Source organism: Rhinatrema bivittatum, chromosome 16, assembly GCF_901001135.1.
Source record: "Rhinatrema bivittatum chromosome 16, aRhiBiv1.1, whole genome shotgun sequence".
Classification (NCBI taxonomy): Eukaryota; Metazoa; Chordata; class Amphibia; order Gymnophiona; family Rhinatrematidae; genus Rhinatrema; species Rhinatrema bivittatum.
The window spans coordinates 70,144,965-70,169,335 of record NC_042630.1 but is presented as its reverse complement, the minus strand read 5'-3'; the positions used below and the strand labels follow the sequence as shown (position 1 = coordinate 70,169,335).

General features: G+C 43.9%; 1 protein-coding gene across 3 annotated transcripts in view; it reads left to right on the top strand.

Annotated features, from left to right (window-relative positions):
* Nucleotides 1-24,371, top strand: part of PLD2 (phospholipase D2) — a 444,278-nt gene that overhangs the window by 319,232 nt on the left and 100,675 nt on the right. For all 3 annotated transcript variants that reach the window (XM_029581771.1, XM_029581768.1, XM_029581769.1), the window contains exons 17-18: nt 7,398-7,511; nt 7,690-7,794. In XM_029581771.1, the coding sequence (XP_029437631.1) occupies nt 7,398-7,511; nt 7,690-7,794 (219 nt within the window). The remainder of the gene's footprint in view (nt 1-7,397; nt 7,512-7,689; nt 7,795-24,371) is intronic.

Below are 24,371 nucleotides of genomic sequence, written 5' to 3'. Positions count from 1 at the left end.
GGGGAGGCAAAACCCAGCTGTCCTGGATTGATCCGTGGTACTACAGGAACGAAAATTAGCAATTTTCCTATTCTTTCTCCTGCTCCACACAAAAATTGCTTGACTACCTTTTATACCTCTTAGAAGCTGGCCTTCAAACCAACTAGGTCGGTTACACCTTAGTGTGATTGACGCATACCATTACCAGGTAGAAGGTAAGCCCATCTCTGAACAGCCTTCAGTTGTACGTTTCATGCAGGGTCTGCTTCATTTGCCTCCCATCAGACTTGCTGCTGTACCATGGGATCTGAACGTAGTTTTGTCCCAGCTGATGAAAGCTCCCTTTGAGCCTCTGCACTCCTGTGTCCTGAAGTACCTGATCTTGAAGGTCAGATTTTTGTTGGCGGTTACTTCAGTGCACAGGGTCAGTGAGCTTCAGGCCTTAGTGACTTATCCATCTTACACAACTTTTTTTCATGATAGGATGGTCTTGCGTATATGCACCCTAAGTTCCCGCCTGTGGAGGTGTTGGTAAATTGTCCTTCCAATATTTTTCCCCAGGCTACATGCTTGCCAAGGTGAACAAGCCCTGCACAGTTTGATCTGAGGAGAGCCTTGGCCTTTTATCTAGAGCAAACAGAAGCCCATAAAGATCCACCCAACCTTTTGTTTACTTTGATCAGAATAAGCTGGGGCTGCCATTGACAAACAGATGCTATCCATTTGGCTAGTGGATGGGCTTGACTCTGGTGGGCCATGTGAAAGTGCACTTGGTCTGGCCATGGCAGCATCGTTGGTTCACTTGCGATCAGTCCGCTTAGAGGGTGAGACTGCACCTTGAATACTGTGTACAATTCTGGTCGCTGCATCTCAAGAAAGATATAGTTGCAATGGAGAAGGTACAGAGAAGGGCGACCAGATTGATAAAGGGGATGGAACTGCTCCCCTATGAGGAAAGACTAAAGGGATAGGGCTGTTCAGTTTTGAGAAGAGATGGCTGAGGGGGGATATCATAGAGGTCTTTAAAATCATGAGAGGTCTAGAACGGGTAAATGTGAATCGGTTATTTACTTTTTCGGATAATAGAAGAACTAGGGGGCACTCCATGAAGTTAGCATATAGCACATTTAAAACTAATCTGAGAAAATTCTTTTTCACTCAACACACAATTAAACTCTGAATTTGTTGCTAGGGGATGTGGTTAGTGCAGTTAGTGTAGCTGGGTTTAAAAAAGGTTTTGGGGGTCACGTGTGGTGATGAGCTAGGGAAGACGCGCTCACCCGTAGCTCCGGGTGCCACAGCCATACCGCTACCGAAATAGGCTCAAAAAGCCGGCGAAAAAGTAAGTTGGACAAAGGCCAGTGGTTGGCGAATGTCGATTGTCCATTTTATGCACAAATCCCCACAATCTATGGCCTCCAGAGGCGGAAAACGAGATAAAGACAAGGAGAAGGGAAAAACCGCGGATTCCAAGATGGCGACCGGCGCGGGAGAACCAGGTCCGTCACAACCTACCCCGTTAACAGTGGAAGTTCTGCAGGCCACCCTGGAGACCACGCTGTACATTAAATTAGCAGGGATACAACAGCAACTGGCAGAGGTAAAAGCCACGATCTCTGAATTTGGTCCGAGGCTAGACACGTTAGAGGGAAGAATCGTCAGGGTGGAGGAGGGGCTGAGTGAGCAGGGCGTGAAAATGTGGGCTAGCGCCGGGGACCTATTTCCATGTATTTTGGGACTGCCCTGTCATACAAGCCTTTTGGTCTGACATACAGGGCTTTTGCATGTCCATTTGGCAGGGACCCATACCGCTGGAACCGCACTTATGGCTGTTTGGGGTAAGGTCAGAAGGCTTGGCAAAGGGCCCAACGTTTAAATGGCTAAGAGTATTCTTGGTAAAAGCCGCGGTGTTGGGAAAGAAGGCGATTTTAGCGTGCTGGATGGAAACCAAAGGCCCGGTGTGGGATTATTGGTTTAAACATATGCTTCGGCTGTGTTCCCATGAACTCTATTTACATCGCCAACAACCTTCCACGAAGGTGGAAGTTGAACAAGTGTGGGCTCCATTCTTAACATTTCTCCAACCAGCCCTTCTAAACCCTAGTGAGTGTTCATGAGAAGACAAAGTTCAGGTCGCAAGCCGGAACTCAGATTGACCTTAGTGTCGGCAATGTGTATCCTGGAAGTGTACTGTTTTTGGATTGGAGCTTCAGGAAAACGGAAATTAAACGTTTGCCACTCTTTCTACTTACCATTTCCACACACAACAACATGTTGACTGTTTGATTCAGCTGTCATTTCTTACCTCTTTTCAGTACCATACCAAAATATATACTGTGCCCCAGGGTGGGGGGGGGGGGGGGGGGTTGGGATGGAAGAGTAAGAGATTTGGGGATTTGGGGATGATAAGGAAAACATATGTATTTGGACATAACAGGCTAAGGGACCCAATACGTTAACAATAAGGCCACATACATATGTGTTTGCATGGGTATTTTCTTCATGTTTTAGTAAATGGAAAAGGAAGTTTTATGTTTTATTAGACAGTATTGTATGGTATATATTCTCTAGGCCTTACCAGGTGCATGGAAGATGGGGTCCACCACGTCGGACTCTTCTAGGTCTGCTTTTTCTAGTATATGGATTCCTTCAAACCTTCCTCATACATATATGTTGATTTTTGTTCATATACTGTTAGATTTTATCAACGGTTATGTTAAAATGTTTACTCTGTTTATATGTCCGAGTATAATAAACATTGAAGAAAAAAAAAAAAGGTTTTAAAAAAAGGTGCTTTTCAATATATATATAAATGATCTGGAAAGGAATACGACGAGTGAGCTTATCAAATTTGCGGATGATACAAAATTATTCAGAGTAGTTAAATCACAAGCAGACTGTGATACATTACAGGAGGACCTTGCAAGACTGGAAGATTGGGCATCCAAATGGCAGATGAAATTTATTGTGGACAAGTGTAAGGTGTTGCATATTTTATTTATTTATTTAATATATATTTCTATACCGGACTTCACGAATAGAATTCACATCAGGCCGGTTTACATGGAACTTAGGGGATAAACAAGAGTAACCAAAAACAAGAAGGCTGAATCAAGCAAAGTTACATAAAACAAGGGCATTGAACTTGGGGGCTAGAGAAGCCAGGAAGAAAGGTAGAGCGGAAATTAGCAACAAATAAATAATATATAACTGGTTATGAGATTGGTAATTATCTCATTCCTTAGGCTGAGTCCGAAGTGACATTTTGACTAGGGGAAGGCTTGGAGGAAAAGCCACGTCTTCAGTTGTCTTCCAAAGGTATGAAGGCAAGGTTCCAGTCTTAGGTCAGTCGGAAGTCTGTTCCAGAGGACAGGGCCTGCTGTGGAGAAGGAACGTTCTTTGGTGGTTTTTAGACGGGTGTGTTTTGAAGGTGGGACTTGAAGGGTCCCTTTATAAGCTTCTCTGATGGGTCTTTCGGACGAGTGGTGTTTGAGAGGGTTCTGAAGGTCTAGTGTGAGCTGTTGGTGAATAGATTTGTGGATTATAGTGAGAGCTTTATATAGAATTCTATATTTTATTGGCAGCCAATGCAGGTTTCGAAGGATGGGGGTAATGTGAGCACGGCGGTTGGTATTGGTTAGGATTCTAGCTGCTGCGTTCTGGAGCATTTGTATAGGTTTTGTGGCTGAAATGGGGAGCCCCAGGAGTAAGGCATTGCAGTAGTCTGTTTTCGAAAATAACGTGGATTGAAGGATGGTTCTAAAGTCCTGAAAGTGGAAAAGGGGTTTGATTCTTTGATTCTTTTTAAAACTTGAAGCTTATAGAAACAGTCCTTGGTGATATTATTAATTGATTTCTTTAGATTCAGATGATTGTCTAGTATAATTCCTAAATCTCTAGTTTGAGAGTCCAGAGCTGTAATGTCGGTGTTGGTGGAGTGTTCAGGGGAGATAAGAAGGATTTCCGTCTTGGATGCGTTTAGAACCAGGTTCAGGCTAGAGAGGAGGCTTTTTATGGACTTCAGGCAATTTTCCCAGTAGTCGAGTGTTTTTGGCAGAGAATCTTTTATAGGGATCAATATCTGCACATCATCTGCATAGAGGTAATGTGTTAGTTTAAGGTTTGTGAGCAGATGGCAGAGGGGCAGTAAGCAGATATTGAAGAGGGTAGGGGATAGAGAAGAGCCTTGTGGGACGCCTAGTGTTGCTTTATAAGTTGGTGATTCTCTGTTGTTGACTCTAACCTTGTAGCTTCTATTTTTGAGGAAAGAGTTGAACCATCTGAGGGCGAGTCCAGCGATTCCAATGTCAGATAAACGGTTTAGAAGAATGGCATGGTTTACCGTATCGAAAGCTGCTGAGATATCTAGGAGGACCAGTAGGTATGAAAGCCCTTTGTCAAGACCCAGAAGGATGTGGTCTGATAGGAAGATGAGGAGGGTTTCTGTGCTGGAGGATTTCCGGAAACCGTACTGTGAGGGGTATAGTATGTTATGTTCCTCGAGGTAGTCAGAGAGTTGTGTGTTCACAATTTTCTCTGTGAGCTTTGCTAGAAACGGAAGGTTGGATATAGGTCTGTAATTGGAGAGTTCTTTTGTATCCAAGTTATGTTTCTTCAAGAGGGGTTTGAGAGATGCAGATTTTAGCTCATCTGGGTAGTTTCCTTGAGTTAGGGAACAGTTTATGAAGTTGGTCAGTGCTCTCGAGATGGTGCTGGGTATGAGGAGCAGAAGTTTAGTAGGGATGTGGTCCATCGGATGGCTGGATGGTTTCATTTTTTTAAGGGTTGATTCTATCTCCAAGGTGGTTGTAGGTTCGAAGGAGTCGAAGGTGGCTCTGGGATGATGGGTGGGATTGGAGTCTAGAGCTGGGTTCATTGGGTTGGTGGGAAGAAGTGCCAGTGTGTTTGTGATTTTATCTTGGAAGAAGCGTGCTAGTTCATTGGCTTTTGATTGAGCCTGTTCATCTGGGATAGTAGGGGCAGAAGGTTTTGTGAGTTGGGATACGAAGGAAAACAGGGCCCTGGCATCGTATTGTATGTCGTGGATTCTGCTAGCATAGAATTTTTTTTTTATCTGTAGAATAGAGATCTTGTAGAAATGAAGGGTACGTTTGTAATCAGATAGAGTTGTGGTGTTGGGGTTATTACGCCATAAGCCTTCTTTGTGTCTGAGGTCTAGCTTCATCAGTTTCAGTTCTGGGGAGAACCAAGGTTGTTTCTTTTTTTGTGACCAATTGATGGTCATATAAGGAAAAATAACCCTTGCTGTAGTTACACGGTTAGGTTCCATATTAGGAGCTACCACCCAGGAAAAAGATCTAGGCATCATAGTGGATAATACTTTAAAATCATCGGCTCAGTGTGCTGCAGCAGTCAAAAAAGCAAACAGAATGTTAGGAATTATTAGGAAAGGAATGGTTAATAGAACGGAAAATGTCATAATGCCTCTATATCGCTCCATGAGACCGCACCTTGAATACTGTGTACAATTCTGGTCGCCACATCTCAAAAAAGATATAATTGCGATGGAGAAGTTACAGAGAAGGGCAACCAAAATGATAAAGGGGATGGAACAGCTCCCCTATGAGGAAAGGCTGAAGAGTTAGGGCTGTTCAGCTTGGAGAAGAGACAGCTGAGGGGGGATATGATAGAGGTCTTTAAGATCATGAGAGGTCTTGAACGAGAGGATGTGACTCGCTTATTTACACTTTCAAATAATAGAAGGACTAGGGGGCACTCCATGAAGTTAGCATATAGCACATTTAAAAATAATTGGAGAAAATTCTTTTTCACTCAACGCACAATAAAGCTCTGGAATTTGTTGCCAGAGGATGTGGTTAGTGCAGTTAGTATAGCTGTGTTTAAAAAAGGATTGGATAAGTTCTTGGAGAAGTCCATTTCCTGCTATTAAGTTCACTTAGAGAATAGCCACTGCCATTAGCAATGGTAACATGGAATAGACTTTGTTTTTGGGTACTTGCCAGGTTCTTATGGCCTGGATTGGCCACTGTTGGAAACAGGATCCTGGGCTTGATGGACCTTTGGTCTGACCCAGTATGGCATTTTCTTATGTTCTTAGTTTCTAGAAACTTTGACTGGCATACTGAGCATACCCAGCATGCCACTATCCATGTGGCCATGCGGGGTCCCTCTTCAGTCTCGTATCCTAGCGAAAAAAGATGAACAAAAAATAAAATAACAGACAGAGAACCCAATTCCACAGGGTGGTGGGCGGGTTTCCTGAGGACTAATATCCTACTGCCCTAGGAGAACACCTGTTACAGGTAAGCAACTCTGCTTTCTCCTAGGACAAGCAGGTGGTAGTCCTCACAGATGGGAGAATACCAAGTTACAGGCTGCCCCTGGCAATAACAGGACCAACAGCCCTTAACCACATGCCAACGTGCACAACAGAATTGCTGAGGGTGAGAATGGGAGGCAGCATTGGAACAGATTATGAAGGACAGACTGGCCAAAGGTACTGTCATGTCAACCATCCTTGTCCAAACAGTAATGAGCAGAGAACGTGTGCAGGCAGCTCCACATCGCAGCCTTGCAAATCTCAGCAATGGAGACTGCACGAAAGTGCGCCACCGATGCTGCCATGGCCCTAACTGAGTGCGCCTTGACACGGCCTACAAGCAGAAGGAACTAAAAAATGAAATTTCAGACCTATTAGTAAAAATTTGTAACCTATCATTAAAATCATCCATTGTACCTGAAGACTGGAGGATAGCTAATGTAACCCCCATATTTAAAAAGGGCTCCAGGAGAGATCCGGGAAATTGCAGACCGGTTAGCCTGACTTCAGTGCCAGGAAAAATAGTGGAAAGTGTTCTAAACATCAAAATCACAGAACATATAGAAAGACATGGTTTAATGGAACAAAGTCAGCATGGCTTTACCCAAGTCAAGTCTTGCCTCACAAATCTGCTTCACTTTTTTGAAGGAGTTAATAAACATGTGGATAAAGGTGAACCTGTAGATGTAGTATACTTGGATTTTCAGAAGGCATTTGACAATATGGAACCTAACATTGTGTAATTATAGCATGGGTTATTTTTCCCTATATGCATCACCTGGCACTTATCCACTTTGACAAACGTTTTCTGTGCCGGACTCAATCTGATGATGTCACTCATGTGTAAGGACTAACATCTTGCTGTCCTAGGAGAACACCTGTTACAGGTAAGCAACTCTGCTTTCTGTGACAGTGCTTCAAGGATGGATGAAACCTTCTAGTTACTGGGAGGTTATTCTTTTGTCTCAAAACCTTTTTTTTTTGTTTTTGTCTGTCTGTCTGTCTTGACTAGATTGTAAGCTGTAAGGAGCAGGGACCCTCTCTTATATGTCTCTGTAAAATGCCTTGTAGCACTATACAAATAATAACTTGTCAGTGTTTCACATTTCTTTCATAGACTGTAAAGGCTAAATATTATGGACCAGCATATCCTTATCTGCTCCCCAAGTCCCACACCACTGCTGATCAACTGCCTTTTTCAATCCCCGGGGCACAGACAACTAATGTGCAGGTAAGTGCAAGAAATTTATTTTGATTATTACAAATATTCCATTTGTGCAGCATGGCAGAATTGTTTGAGTGGAGCAAGGAGGCGGGGCTCCTCATGGGCAGGATGCATTAAGATGGTCGATAGTTTCTGATATCTTTAGTCTGTGAATTCTTAGGCTTTCTCCCCCTCTCTTGCACAGGTGTTGCGGTCTGTGGATCGCTGGTCCGCAGGTTCATGTGAGTGCTCCATCTACAATGCTTACATCCACTGCATCGCAGAAAGCCAGCACTACATCTACATTGAGGTAATTTTTTCTGCACATGCTCTTCCTTAACCAAGAATGAGGCTGGAACTTGAGGGCACTGCTTCACACTTGAGGGCACTGCTCTCCTTTAGCCAGAAGAGTAAGTCAAGCACTAGAGGGCACAAGTGTAATGCTCAGACACACTCAGTAAAGTGCAGCTGACACTAGAGGGCACTAGGGCTTGGCATGTAAAGCGAAGTTGCACACCCATAACAAGTGTTTTTTGTGGACAGCTGGACAGTCGGTAACACTGATGGATTATGTCATCCGGCGGTGTTAAATCAGGTCTGATCTGTAGCTGAATCTTCATGAAGCTTCCCGCACATGCGCAGTAAGTCGGCATCAATAGCCATTGCACGTTCTCTCCTCTTCCCAATTCAGTCACTAGAATAGCTGAGAACAAGAACAGAAACATCAACCAAACCAAACAGCCAAAAGCCTAACTAAGAACAGCATGCTGTAGGGGAAGAGGGCAGGAACGTGTGATTGATTGTTCTGCTCTCTATGGAAAACACTTGTTACAGGTGAGAAACTTCTCTTTTGATGTGGACAAGTGGGACATCAGTCACACTGATGGGACTCCGTAGCTGAGGAACAAGTCGAAAGGGAGAAGAAAACACTGCTGAAATGACAGACTCATGAGAGAATATGAAGGACAGCAGTGCCAAAGTGGGAATCAGAAGTAGAGTCCCTGTCAAGTCAGTAGTGGCAGGCAAAGGTGTGGACAGAGGACCATGTAGCCACTGTACAAATGTCAAAAAGAGGAGCAGAGTTCAGGAAAGCAGTAGCAGTAGCCCAAGCAAGGATTTGGTGTATCGTGACACAGCCTAGAGAAGAGGCAGTAAAAGAGGAGTAGCAGAAGCATATACAAGAAGTAAGCCAACGAGAAATTGTTTGCTTGAGGACTGGCAGCCTAGTTAGAGCAGGAACACAGTTCAGTGTATGCAGTCTCTCAGGCTCTAGCGTCACATGAGGAGGCGGCAAGAAGGTGGGCAATGTGATGGACTGTTGGAGGTGAAATTGAGAAACCACTTTAGGAAGGAACTTGGGATGAGTCTGAAGGACCACCTTGTCTGGAAAAAACTGAATGTATTTATTTATTTATTTATTTAAGTTTTTTTATATACCAACATTCAAGACGATAGTCCCATCATGCAGGTTCACAAGAAACAGGGGTGCAATTAAAATAAACTTTACAATTTGAACAATAGTGCAGAAAAGCAGTTACATGTAACAGGGAAACAATAACTTGGAGTAAGAAGGAAAATGAAGATCAGATAATTATATATATATATAATAACATTATAAGGGGTGGCTATTAATGCTATTACTAGCGAAGTATGTTGATTGAAGGGAGTTAAGTAATGTTGGAGTTAGGAAAGGCCTGCGTGAACAGCCAAGTCTTGAGTCTTTTCTTGAATGTTGAGATGCTGGGTTCCATTCTAAGATCCGGGGGAATGGAGTTCCATAAAGTTGGACCAGCTGTGGAGAAGGCCCGATCTCTAAGCGTGATGTGTCTGGTAGTTTTGGCTGGAGGTACTTGAAGTGATCCTTTGTAAGCATGGTAAGCATGTAAGAATTAGATGGTTAAACATCAGCTTTTCAAACTTTTTCTCTACTGCCCGGCCAAATATAGCTGGGCAAAATAAGGGAGTAGCTCCAGGAGCATTCCCGTGGCAGGCCTTATTTGGTTTGTGCTGATTTTCAGCGTTATGTTTAGGTGTGTACAACCTCAGCTACACAAATAGCAATTCTAAATTTAACCAATAATATGTTTGCTGTCTAGATTTATGTGAATTTTCGGCCAAAAACCTAACCAGTTAGTTTCAGCTGAAAATTTGGCTAAAGATAACTGGGTTTTTTCTTCTCATCTCAAAGGTCATTCCAACCGAGATTTAGAAAGTAGAATCTGACCTTATCTAGCAACAAGCAAAGCTCCTGCCCAGACGAGTCCCATTCAGCACGTTTGTTTGTTGAAAATGTTAGGGAAACTTGGATGATCTCTACTCAGGACAGGGGGGTACTAGACATGTTCCAGCATGGACACACAGTTGGATTTTGGTCACTCCCAGTTTCCTCACATTCAGTCTTCAGGATTCCAGAAAGCTGCAACCCTTAGTGGACTGGTCATCACCATCTGCACCAACACAACAAAGTGTTCAAGGCACATATCCAGAACACATCATTGTGTCAGCGGTGTTTAGACTTAAATAATTTAAATTTATTTGTCCAAAACAAACATTCCAAGGTGGGGTTTTTATCAGTCCATTTGAAGGAAGTGAAGGCTAGGAGACCATCACTATTCACTGGGTTTGCAAGACACATACGTGCATGTCCCAATAATGGAGTAACACCAGATGTTCCTACGCTTTGCCTTACAAGAAGACCTCCACCAAGATCAGAGCACTTCTGTTTGGACTGGTCTGTGCTCAGAGACCAGGGAGATATTTCCTTTCTATGCCTGGAAGACTGACTTACATAGAAACATAGAAATAACGGCAGAAGAAGACCAAACGGCCCATCCAGTCTGCCCAGCAAGCTTTTGCACTTTTTTTTTCTCTCACATACTTATGTTTCTCTTGGCTCTTAGTAACCTTTTTTATTCTATTTCCCTTCCACCCCCACCATTAATGTAGAGAGCAGTGTTGGAACTGCATCTAAGTGAAATAGCTTAATTAGTTAGGGGTATTAACCATCGCAATAAGCAAGCTACACCCATGCTTATCTGTTTATCCAGACTATGTAATTCAGTCCTTGTTGATTGTTGCCTGAATATAGATCCACATTTCTTCATTCCCCCCTGCCATTGAAGCAGAGAGCTATGCTGGCTTTGCATTGAAAGTGAAGTATCAGTCTTGCTCCCCTGCCGTTGAAGCAGAGGGCTATGCTGGATATGCGTGAAGTGTCAAACTTCTTCCCTTGCCGTTGAAGCAAAGAGCTATGCTGGATATGTGTGAAATGTCAGACTTTCTCCCCTGCCATTGAAGCAGAGAGCTATGCTGGATATGCATAGAAAGTGAAGTATCATGCATTGAAAGTGAAGTATTAGCTTATTTGGTTTGGGGTAGCAACCACCGTAACAAGCAAGCTACTCCCCACTTTTTTGTGAATGCAAATCCTTTTTTCCACATTTCCTCATTGCCGCTGAAGCTTAGAGCAATGTTGGAGTCGTATTAACCGTGTGTATGTTTATTGAATAAGGGTATTATCACCAGGTAGTAGCCATCGTTCCCGTGAGCCACCCACTCTTCATTCACATCCTCTAGACTTTATGGATCCACAGAGTTTATCCTACGCCCCTTTGAAGTCCTTTACAGTTTTGGTCTTCACCACTTCCTCCAGAAGGTCATTCCAGGCATCCACCACCCTCTCCGTGAAGAAATACTTCCTGACATTGGTTCTGAGTCTTCCTCCCTGCTGATATTTTTCCAGTGGAAAAGGTTTGTCGTTATCTTTGGATCATTAAAACCTTTCAAGTATCTGAAAGTCTGTATCATATCACCTCTGCTCCTCCTTTCCTCCAGGGTGTACATATTTAGATTTTTCAATCTCTCCTCATAAGTCATTCGATGAAGCCCCTCCACCTTTTTTGTCGCCCTTCTCTGGACCACCTCCATCCTGTCTATGTCTCTTCAGAGATACGGTCTCCAGAACTGAGCGCATTCCTCCAGGTGAGGCCTCACCAAGGACCTGTACAAGGGGATCATCACTTCCCTTTTCTTACTAGATATTCCTCTCTCTATGCAGCCCAGCATTCTTCTGGCTTTAGCTATCGCCTTGTCACATTGTTTCGCCGAATTCAGATCATTTCATTAGACACTATCACCCCAAGGTCTCTCTCCTGCTCCAGGCACATCAGCCCTTCACCCCCCATCGAATACAGTTCTTCCGGATTTCCACACCCCATATGCATGACTCTGCACTTCTTGGCATTGAATCTCAGCTGCCATATCTTTGACCACTCTTCCAGCTTCTTTAAATCCCGTCTCATTCTCTCCACTCCTTCCGGCGTGTCCACTCTGTTGCAGATCTTAGTGTCATCCGCAAACAGACAAACCTTACCTTCTATCCCGTCCGCTATGTCGCTCACATAGATATTGAACAGGACCGGTCCCAACACCGATCCTTGCGGCACTCCACTTAACACCGCTCTCTCTTCAGAGAGAGTTCCATTTATCATCACACATTGTCTTCTGTCTGTCAATCAGTTTGCAATCCAGGCCACCACCTCATTACTCACTCCTAAGCTTTTCATTTTATTCACCAGCCTCCTGTGTGGGACCATATCAAAAGCCTTGCTGAAATCTAAGTAGATGAGGTTGAGTGCTCTTCTTTGATCCAACTTCCTAGTCACCCAGTCGAAAAAGTCAATCAGATTTGTCTGACAGGATCTTCCCCTGGTGAATCCATGCTGCCTCTGGTCCAGCAATTCTCCCAACTGTAGATAGTTCACTATTCTCTCTTTCAGCAGCGTCTCCATTAATTTTCCCACCAGCGAGGTGAGGCTAACCGACCTATAGTCCAGCCTCCTCTCTGCTCCCACTCTTGTAAGCGGGACCACCACCACTCTTCTTCAATCACTCGGCACCACTCCTGTTTCTAGGGATCTAGCGGTCCCGCCAGCATGTCTCTGAGCTCCCTCAGTATCCTGGGATGAATCTCATCGGATACTGAGGGAGCTCATATGACTGACTGACTGACTTATTTATTTATTTATTTATTTATTTATTTATTTATTTATTAAACGCTTATAGCAATAAGGAAAGTATTTTAAAAAAGGGTTACAAACAGGCCGATACAGTAAAGCATGGCCGTGGTTACCCTGCTTCTAACCCGCTTTGTACCCACAATTTGGCTGCGTAAGTCCAACCCGCGATTCACTGTCCCTTTTAACCCATCCTTACCGGTTCTTTAAATCAACGGGTAACCCTTTCCGCCTGCGGCATGTATATGATATGTAAACGATCGGATTATTATTATTATTATTATTATTTTTCATTTTTATATACCGAAGTTCTTGCATCGGATACAAATCACTCCGGTTTACATAAAACAGTGAGATGCCCAAACGGAAGGGATTAGCTATTCCCTCCCATACAGTAACGTGCGGCCCGATTATCGCCTTTTTAACCAACTGTTTTGCTGTGTCTTTAACCCGCTAATTTACCACCTACCCTGACCCTGGTGTTAGAGGGATGTGACAGCAATAGGCAGGCTCCGGTCAAATAAGTGGGTGGGTTGAAGCAAGCGAGTAACATGGTGTGGCCTGGTTCTCCTACGCTCGGGCCTGGTTCTCCTATGCTCGGGCATCGGGGATTGCCAGTCCTCTCTCCCCCCCCCCCCTCCCGAAGCAAGGCGCAGGGCGAAAATCGACTCAACATGTTATTAAAGCAAATAGAAATTGTAACAAAAGTAAACTTACTGCATGCTTTCAGCAGCCCCAGTCCTCTCTCCCCTACTCCAGCGGGGCGCTCAGGTCACGGCGTGCATTCATGCACCCTCGCCGGCGGGGGCTACTGGAAGCCGCCTCGCATGGGGAGCGCCTGATCCGCCCCGGGCTGCTGAAGCCACTCTCGCTCTCGCCGCTGGCTGCCCCAGGGAGGAGGGGAGAGAGGACTGGGGCTGCTCCGGAGACCGGCACCCATGGATGCGGCCAGGGCAGGTGAGCAGGGGCTGGGGGAAAGTTTGCCCGAACCTGGCTCCTCTAAAGGTCCAGTGGTTGCTACCCCTAATTGAGCTGGATGTCACTTGGATGCAGATACGGAGCTGCTCTCTAAATTGGTGGTAGGGTGGAGGGGAATTAGGGCTGGAGGGTACTGGAAGCCAATAGTAACAGGTGGGAGAGAGAAAAAGGAAAAAAAAATGGATAAAGTGCGTAGCTTGCTGGGCAGACTTGATGGCCGTTTGGTCTTCTTCTGCCGCGCTTTACTGTATTGGCCTGATAATGGTTTGTGTAACCTCACAGGGGCTAATTGGTCTATCTACATACTGTTGTTGTTCATTAGAGAGAGAGGGCAAGGAAACTGTGTCAAGATATTGAACAATGTTGCTATCTGTGATATTGCCTGCAGAACTATACAATGCAGCATAAAACTTGGAAAAACAATCCCTAATATCTGCTGTCCTATTAACCATTTCCCCACTTACAATCTTAACTTTAGCTATAGAGCTCTGAGCTTGCAGCACTCTTAATTTCCTAGCCTGATAATGTCCAGCTTTATTTCCTCCCTCGAAAAATGCTTGCTTAGTAAGCTCCAGCTGATGGATTAGATGGGCTTCATCCAATGATTGTAACTCCGAACGAGCTATCAATAATTTCCTAAATATAGATTTGGATTGTGACTGCTTATGAGTTTGGGGCAACTGCTCTAATTTAGCCATCAATTGGGATCTCTTAAGTTCCCGTTCCTTCTTACTATAGGGAGCAAAGGAAATCAGCATACCTCTCGCGACTGCCTTTGAACAATCCCATATTACCCCTTGGAAAATAGAGGAAGAAGCATGCAATAAGAAATATTCTTTTATCTTTTCCCCTATAGACTTAGAATATTGCTCATTTTTTAAAAGACTTTAATTCAGCTGCCAAAAGTGTTGATTGCCATTCAAATCCTGAAAACTAATATCCAACTAGATAGGTGCATGTTCAGACCACGTAATTTTGCTGTTATACCTGTCGGTTGCAGACGGCTGCAACCGTGAGTACTCATGTCTTACACTGCTCTCCTGCTCTCCCAGGGTCTGCTCGCTGCGTGGGCCAGTTTACACTGCTGCGTTCATCTGGACTCCACATGATGGCATGGACGCCGCTGCCTCCCACTATGATGTCGGGCCTTCCTAGGCTTGCACATCACTGGCCCCGCCTTTGTTAAAAAAATACCATTCTAGAAGCACAGTCCAGATGTATTCCACACATTAAGAAAGGTGGAAAGAAGACAAAACGATCACCGGCATGGTTAAAAGGGGAGGTGAAAGAAGCTATTTTAGCCAAAAGATCTTCATTCAAAAATTGGAAGAAGGATTCAACAGAAAATAGGATAATGCATAAGCGTTGGCAAGTTAAATGTAAAACATTGATTAGACAGGCTAAGAGAGAATTTGAAAAGAAGTTGGCCGTAGAGGCAAAAACTCACAGTAAAAACTTTAAAAAATATATCCAAAGCAGAAAGCCTGTGATGGAGTCAGTTGGACTGTTAGATGATTGAGGGGTTAAAGGGGTTAGCAGTCTGTTATGGCTTACCCCGCCAGGAGGCGGAATGATCAATCTGTTAGAATGTCTGCTAGGAGTTAACAGTCTGTTATAGGTTAGGACTGCTGCATAGCAATCTGTAATAGGAGCTGCTATGGAATTGCTCCCCAGAGAGGAGAGGTCAGCAACCATCAAGATCTGTTCTTCCAGACAGGAGGAAATAGTATCTGTTATGAATCTCTGTATAGAGTGGCAACCTGATATACGAGAGTCTCCCTCGAGGGAGGTGTAGGCCTTCTGTATGGTTCCTGCTAAGAAGTAGCAAATGGTTATGATACAGTTCCTGAGGAAGAAGATATTAGCAACAGCTGAGGGTAGACTGTATTTATTTATTTATTTATTTAAATTTCTTATATACCGGCATTCGCGATGGGAGTCGCATCATGCCGGTTTACAAATAACAAGGTGTGACAACAGAATAAATACTTAATAACTTAAAAACATTAACATGTGATAGAAGAATAAGGTAGCAGTTACAATAAAACAGGGATAAAATGCAACTTGGAATGTAGAGGAGGCAAAAGAGAGATTAACAATGAGATAACAAAAAAAGGCTGTAAGGTAGCAGCTTGTTGTATTCAGCTCTTGAAGTGTGAGAGATGAGCACTCTTAATGTAGAATGGTGAATCCTTGGGTCGATGGCAGATGACAGCGCCCTCAAGAGGATATCAAGAGAGGGACCACCGACTAGGCTGGAGTATGGAGACAAGACACAGACAGGTAGTAGAACCACCAGAGGTGGCAGTAGTGAGCTGATGTGCTCAGCAGGACTGAAGTCCCTCAGATCCTGGAACTGCAATCTCCCGGTTAGCTGAGCTGTAGAGAGAGACTCATAGATAGTGAGTAGACAGGGTATGCTGGATACATAACCAGATGTGATACACTCACATAGATTATAATAAAGCTCAGTAGCTGGAGAGAGTAAGGCCCTCAAGGAGCGAGTACCTGGTTCCAGGAACAGTTCTGAGAGAGTGATGGTAACTTACAGTTAATTATCTCTGGAATGGTCTCTAGGCAGACTGTAATACGAACTCACAATATCTGTATATGAAATAGCTTCTGAAATAGAAGTGAGTCTTCATAAGGTTTTAGGAATATAGACCCTCGAGGAGCGAGTACCGGTTCCTATTTGCAATCTGTAATAACTCACGATCTCCATACCTGCGATAGCGTCATAGACAGAAGAGAGTCTTCAGTTCTAGGAGCATGGGCCCTCGAGGAGCGAGTACTGGTTCCTATATGCGACTGGAAAGGAACCTCACAATGTTCACGTCTGCGATCGCTTCTAGGCAGTAGGGAGTCTTCTGAGCGTTCAGGGACGTAGCCCCTCGAGGAGCGAGTACCAGATCCCATCTTAGCAATCTGAAAACAAGAGGAGAGAGCAGGGCCCCAAGGAGCAGGTACCCCTGGTAAGTTCGAAGAGGCAGAGCAGCGGAGGATGAAGCGGGTCGGAATGATCCCAGCAATCAAACCCCTTCCTAACTCAATCCGCAAGCGTAAGCAAAGACCTTTTATGTTGGAAGTAGATGATGTCACTACGGGGGGACGCCCCCGAGGTTCGCGCCCTTGCTGGTACAAACTTCGGAGCGCGCACATGCGCCCTACGTCATCTGGACCATGGCGGATCCGCAGCTTCAGGCTAGCCCAGGGACGCCAGGAAGAAACGGCGAGGAGAAGCCTCGGCAGCATCTGTCTATCAGACCTAAAGAGAGTCACCTCAGAGGTAGAGAGGGTGGAGCGAGAGCAAGAACAGGCACGAACACAACATTACACCCCAGGTTTCTGAAGGAACTCAAAAATGAAATTTCAGACCTATTAGTAAAAATTTGTAACCTATCATTAAAATCATCCATTGTACATGATGACTGGAGGGTGGCTAATATAACCCCAATATTTAAAAAGGGCTTCAGGGGCGATCCGGGAAACTACAGACCTGTATGCCTGACTTCAATGCCAGGAAAAATAGTGGAACAAAGTCAGCATGGCTTTACTCAAGGCAAGTCTTGCTTCACAAATTTGCTTCACTTTTTTGAAGGAGTTAATAATCATGTAGATAAAGGTGAACTGGTAGATGTAGTATATTTGGATTTTCAGAAGGCGTTCAACAAAGTTCTCCATGAGAGGCTTCTAGGAAAAGTAAAAAGTCATGGGATAGGTGGCAATGTCCTTTCATGGATTACAAACTGGCTAAAAGACAGGAAACAGAGAGTAGGATTAAATGGACAATTTTCTCAGTGGAAGGGAGTGGGCAGTGGAGTGCCTCAGGGATCTGTATTGGGGCCCGTACTTTTCAATATATTTATAAATGATCTGGAAAGAAATACGACAAGTGAGGTAATCAAATTTGCAGATGATACAAAATTGTTAAGAGTAGTTAAATCACAAGGAGATTGTGATAAATTGCAGGAAGACCTTCTGAGACTGGAAAATTGGGCATCCAAATGGCAGACGAAATTTAATGTGGATAAGTGCAAGTTGATGCATATAGAGAAAAATAACCCATGCTATAGTTATACAATGTTAGGTTCCATATTAGGAGTTACCACCCAAGAAAGAGATCTAGGCATCATAGTGGATAGCACATTGAAATCATCGGTTCAGTGAGTTGCAGCAGTCCAAAAAGCAAACAGAATGTTGGGAATTATTAGAAAGAGAATGGTGAGTAAAACAGAAAATGTCATAATGCCTCTGTATCACTCCATGGTGAGACCGCACCTTGAATACTATGTACAATTCTGGTCACTGCATCTTAAAAAAGATATAGTTGCGATGGAGAAGATACAGAGAAGGGTGACCAAAATGATAAAGGGAATGTAACAGCTCCCCTATGAGTAAAGACTAAAGAGGTTAGGACTTTTCAGCTTGGAGAAGAGACTGCTGAGGGTGGATATGATAGAGGTGTTTAAAATCATGAGAGATCTAGAACAGGTTAATGTGAAGCAGTTATTTACTCTTTCACATAATACAAAGACAAGGGGGCACTCCATGAAGTTAGCATGTGGCACATTTAAAACTAATCGGAGAAAGTTCTTTTTCACTCAACGCACAATTAAACTCTGGAATTTGTTGCCAGAGGATATGGTTAGTGCAGTTAATGTAGCTGTGTTTAAAAAAGGATTGGATAAGTTCTTGGAGGAGAGGTCCATTATCTGCTATTAATTAAGTTGACTTAGAAAATAGCTGCTGCCATTACTGGCAACAGTAGCATGGAATAGACTTAGGGCCAGATTTTTAAACCTACGCGAGGGCGTAGATTTGTGCGCGCAACCCAGTGCTTCAGGTCTGCAGTTTAGCATTTTGTTGTCATCGGGACTTGTGGAGGACCAACAGGCTGAGAAATGACCAAAAGATAGCACTGTAGCAAGTGAAAAAGTGATGTTTAGTTATTTATTTATATATTTACTGATTTTATATGCCATCATTCGGTGAAGCCATCACAATGGTTTACAAGATGTTAAAAGAAATATACAATATATAAGAACATAAATAAAATGCGTGATAAAAAAACCAATAATAAAATAGGAAAAAGCAAATATTAATAACAATCATTAAGAACTAATTAAAGTAATAAAACATAATAAAAGGGTAATAGTTATTAAGAGCATTTTATAATAAAGATAGGGGCGGATTTTAAGAGCCCTGCTTGCGTAAATCCGCCCAAAACCGGGCGGATTTAGGCGAGCAGGGCCCTGCGCGCCGGGAAGCCTATTTTACATAGGCCTACCGGCGCGCGCAGAGCCCCGGGACTCGCGTAAGTCCCGGGGTTCTCCGAGGGGGGCGTGTCGGGGGCGGGCCCGGTCGTCGCGGCGTTTCGGGGGCGTGTTGGCAGCGTTTTGGGGGCGGGTACGGGGGCGTGGCTACGGCCCGGGGCGGTCCGGGGGCGTGGCCGCGCCCTCCGTACCCGCCCCCAGGTCGTGGCCCGGCGCGCAAGAGGCCCGCTGGCGCGCGGGGATTTACGCCTCCCTCTGGGAGGCGTAAATCCCCCGACAAAGGTAAGGGGGGGGTTTAGACAGGGCCGGGCGGGTGGGTTAGGTAGGGGAAGGGAGGGGAAGGTGAGGGGAGGGCAAAGGAAAGTTCCCTCCGAGGCCGCTCCGATTTCGGAGCGGCCTTGGAGGGAACGGGGGTAGGCTGCGCGGCTCGGCGCGCGCCGGCTATACAAAATCCATAGCCTTGCGCGCGCCGATCCAGGTTTTTAGCAGATACGCGCGGCTCCGCGCGTATCTACTAAAATCCAGCGTACTTTTGTTTGCGCCTGGAGCGCAAACAAAAGTAGGCTATTCGCGCTCCTTTTAAAATCCGCCCCATAGTGTGTGAGGTCTAAGTAGGAGGGTAAGTGAATTATTTGGGATCTTGGTGTGCCTTCATAAATAGCCAGGTCTTAACACCCTTTTTGAATATCTTTAGACTTGGTAGTAGCCGTATTTCGACGGGAAGTGAATTCCATATCTTTGGGCTCACTAATGAAATCACACGTTCTCTTACTTGGGAGAGCTGTGCAGATCGTACAGATGGAATAGTTAATAAATCTTTGTTTTCTTATCGTAGGTTTCGTTGGGGTGTGTGGAGTTTGATAACTGCGTTTAGCCAGTCAGTCTGAGCCTCATGAATGATCTTATGTAGAATGGATAAAACTCTGTACTCGATTCTAAACTTTATGGGCAGCCAATGTAGGGATATTAAAATTGGAGTGATTGTTAATGTTTCTTGGTACCGGTTAGAATTCTGGCTGCTGAATTCTGTAGAATTTGTAGGGGATGAATTGTAGATAGAGGTAAGCCAAGGAAGAACGAGTTACAATAGTCAATGTTAGCAAATATAAGAAGTTGCAGTACTGTTCTAAAATCGGAAGGGTTTAGAAAAGGCTTTAGTCATCTCAGGGTTAAAAGTTTATGATAACCCTCTTTAATTTTAGCTGAGATATGAGTTTTAAGGTTTAATTCGCTATCTATGATTACTCCAAGGTCATGTGCGTATGGTACTGGGGAAATTTCGGATTGTTGATCTTCAAGTTTCAATGGTGGCAAGGGAGTAAGGTTCATTTTTCTATCGAGCATTATGATTTCTGTTTTATCAATGTTTAATATGAGTCTCATATGTGTCAGGAGCTGTTTGATGATGGATAAGTACATGGCATTTTTTTTTATAGGTCATATCAAGAGAGTTTTGAATTGGAATTAATATCTGTATATCATTGGCATATATGTAGTGTGTAAGACCAAGACCAGCAAGTAAATGACAGAGGGGTGTAAAGCATGTAAATGTTAAATAATGTAGAAGAACGTAAGGAGTCTTGTGGAACACCGGTTTTAAGATGGACTTTTTCTACCTGCAAGTTACGATTTGAGAGATATTTATTTATTTATTTATTTAATATACCGGTGTTCAATTTTACATATCACATCGGTTTACATTCCACAAAAAATGCAGGAAATCAAGCTTTTCCTTTATCAAAACATTGAACAATAATAAACATGGAAATTGTTAACAAGTGAGATAGGATGAGAACCATTGAAGTGTGTTATTTGCAAGTCCGATTTCTATTAAGTGGTTGAGAAGAATGGAATGGTTTACTGTGTTGAAGGCGGCGGATAGTTCTAACAAGACCAGTAGATAGTTTTCTCCATTGTCAAAGCCCCTTAGGACAGTATCAGTTAATGTGAGAAGAAGGGTTTCAGTACTGAAGTGTTTTCTGAATCTGATGGATATAGTATATTGTTTTTGTCAAGATGTTCGGTCAGTTGCTTTTGTACAACTTTCTCTAGATGTTTTGCTAGGAACGATAAATTGGAGCTAGGTCGGTAATTTATGAGAATATCTGGGTCAAGGATGTATTTTTTTTAAGATAGGTTTGATTACAGCAAATTTCAGAATATTGGGAAAATGGCCTTCAGAGAGGGATAAATTAATTATTTCCACAATGGGGCTGATAATTACTGATTTAATTGATTTTAACATTTGAATAGGAATGCTGTCTAGTGGGTGATTTGCAGGATTCATGTTGTTGATCATGGATTGTATTTCTAACTATGAGGCTAGCTCAAAATTGGACCAGGAAGAAATTTCTTTCTTGCCTATGTTGATAGATTCAACATCCACATTTTGCTTTCCAGGAGTTAAGTTAGTGATTTTATCACTAAAAAATTGTACACTTTCTTTACATCTTTTTTCAGGTAAAGGGGATTTGTCATCACTTGTCTTTTTGGCGAGTTTCTGGACTATATAGAATAAGGCCCTAGGGATATGACTGAATTCATTAATTTTGTTTGCGTAAAAATCCGTTTTTGTATTATTGATGAGTCTTTTGTAATATGTTAGATAGGACCTATATGCTGTAAGAGAAGGGATGGTTTTGTGTTTTCTCCATAATTTTTCTTTTTTCTAAGTTCGCTTTTGGCACTTCTGATTTTGGTATTGTACCACGGATTGTAACGATGGGGATCTTTTAACGTTTTTGTAACTATGGGATTTATGTTTTCTGCAACAGAGTTAGTTATGTTGAACCAAGAGTTTGTGGTGTGTTCACTAACTGAAAAATCAATGTTTTGTATATCGGTTTGAATCTTATCTTGAAGGTCACTGAGGTTAAACGAAGGACGATAAGAAAAGGTTATGGAATTAGTGTCTATTAAGGTTGGGCTAGTTTTGAGTTTAATAGAGGATTGAATCAAAAAGTGGTCAGACCATGGACCAGTGTTTGGTTCGTGGCTGATACCGTTCAGGTATTGGTGTTGATAACTATGAGGTCCAAAGTGTGCCCTGCTTTATGAGTTGGTCCAGTAATAATCTATTTTAAACCTAAGGCAGTAAATGAATCAATCACAGTTTCAAAGGTATAGAATCCATATGAATATTGAAATCTCCTAAGACAATAGAAGGTTTGTTTAATTTTACATTGGCAGTGAGAAACTCTATTATGGGGGAGCAATTATGGTCCAACAGTCCTGGAGGACAGTAGAGCAAGCAAGTTTGTAGATTAACAGATTCAAATAATGCAATTTCATATGGTGGAGAAATATTTGTAGACATCAGTTTTAAATGCAAATCTTTCTTTGCGATAAGCATTAGTCCTCCTCCCTTTTCTTTCAGCCTAGGTACTGAAAAGTTTATATAGTTTGTGTTGCCTATATGATTAATTAAAACTGTATCAGAGTTCTTCATCCAGATTTCCGTTATAGCAGTGAAATCTGGTTTTGAGTCCTCAAGGAGGTCAGTAATTGTCAGAATCGTTTTTGCAACAGATTGAGCATTAAACAATAAGAAAGTCAATAGAATGCAGTTACTGTAAAAAGTAGTATTATTATGAGGAATGTTGATGAAAGAGCGCTCACGGCCATTTCTTACTTTGTATCTTGAGGACTTGCAAGTCTTGTGAATGCTACTTTATGTCTTGTAAATGCTGTTACCGAAGCAGACTAGAATCAAACTGGCAGGCATGTTCGGAAACCCTGGAGATTAAAGAGTATAAAAATTACAGTTTGAGCACTGGGGTTCGCACAAAGGGGCATGCCCCTTTGTCACACTCCTTTGGCACGCGGCGCCTACGGCTCGATGCTCGTGCTTATGACACCCTCGGTGCCCTTGATGACGTCAGGCTGGAGGTGGGGTCAGCAGCTGAGGGGGGAAGCGGCACGGCAACTAGTCCAGGGCCGGGATGGCTGAAGGCAGGCAACAAGGAAATCCTCTTTGGGGTCTGAGGCAGTCAGCAGAGGGAGAGGCAATCAGTGTTGAGGCAGAGAATCTTGTCCCGGCCTGATGCTTGTGCTTATGACTCCCTCAGCGCCCTTGATGACGTCAGGCTGGAGGCGGGGTCAGCAGCCGAAGGGGGGAAGCGGCATGGCAGATAGTCCAGGGCCGGGATGGCTGAAAGCAGGCAACAAGGAAAGCCTCTTTGGGGTCCGAGTGTTAAGGTTTTGATGAAGTTGTGAACCCCAGGCCGAGGTGAGAGATGTCTCCGCCCACAGGGAGGAGCCCCGTGGGCCTCACCGTCGGTAGGCATGGTCTCAGCGACATAGGACACAGCTGTGAAAGAGACTTTATTAGGGAGAAGAATAGGACATCACCCGAGGAGCAGGAAATGTAATAAACACAGTCTTTGAGCAAATACAGTAGCCAAGATGAGAATGTAGATACAAGCTCCGGTAGTGGCCCGCAGCGTGGGGTACACCAGGAGATTCATGCAGGCTGATGGAATTACCTCTGAGTGCAGATCCGGTAGTGGCCCGCAGCAGGGGGTATGCTGAGGAAACTGTACTTTAGATGCCAAGGAAGCAGAAGTCAGTGATACAGGAACCAGGCTGTAGGCTGTGTATAGATGAAGCAATATCCTGAGGCACGGGATGAGCAATGTAGACAGGCTGAAGAATGGTAGTGGCCCGGAGGATGGAGTACACCGTGATTCTTCAGTGAGGTTGATAAAAGTTGGAGAATGTACTCACACAAGGAATTCCCAGTAGATAAACCCGAGGAGCGGGTCCGGAAGTCCTAGGCAGGAGGGCCCTCCAAGGAGCGGATAGCCAAGACGCGGAAGAGCCCCCAAGGAGCAGGTACTCAGAGCGTCCGAATGCCAGGAGTAGTCTGGAACAGAAGATCCAAATTAGAGTGGATTTAACAAGCGAGAGAACTCCTTGCTAACTCGTCTTAGCAATGGGCCAGTCAGTATAAATACACTAGCGGTGCTGACGTAATCGGGAGATTCCCGCCATGACATATACATAAGGAGGCCCTGCGCACGCTCCTAAGTGATGCTGGAAGTAAGATGGCAGTCGGCAGTGCCCACACTGTCCCGGGGACGCCGGGGAAGTCGGCATTGGTTAGTGGAGGCTGCCATTCTCCCAATGATTAACGGTGCAGGGAAAAGAGAGGTGAGCATGAGAGATCGCAGCCGTCTGCGACCGACGGGCGCAACACCGAGGCAGTTAGCAGAGGGAGAGGCAAGCAGTGCTAACACGAATCAGGGGGAAGAAGCTCAACTTTCACACGTCCATCACGGTCGACCACTGTAGAGCACCTGACTCGAGTTTTTTAAGATCATGTGCTGAAGAAAAATGGTGATGATCTGATCCAACAACTTTGTACTTGTAATGCATTTAAATATATGAAGAGGCATGAGGAGTTGGGGGATACTAGAAGAGATCAGCAGACTGTTACTGTGGGCAGAAACCTTATTATATAAAATCTCATTCATGCACAACAGGAAAGGATAATATTCCAACCAACTGAGCAGAATTCTCGACTCAGGGTTAAAGGGAACTGGATGAATGTTGTTTTTCTCTTTTGTGGGCAGAAAAATTATTGTATAGAATCTTATTCATGCACATCAGGGAAGGATAAT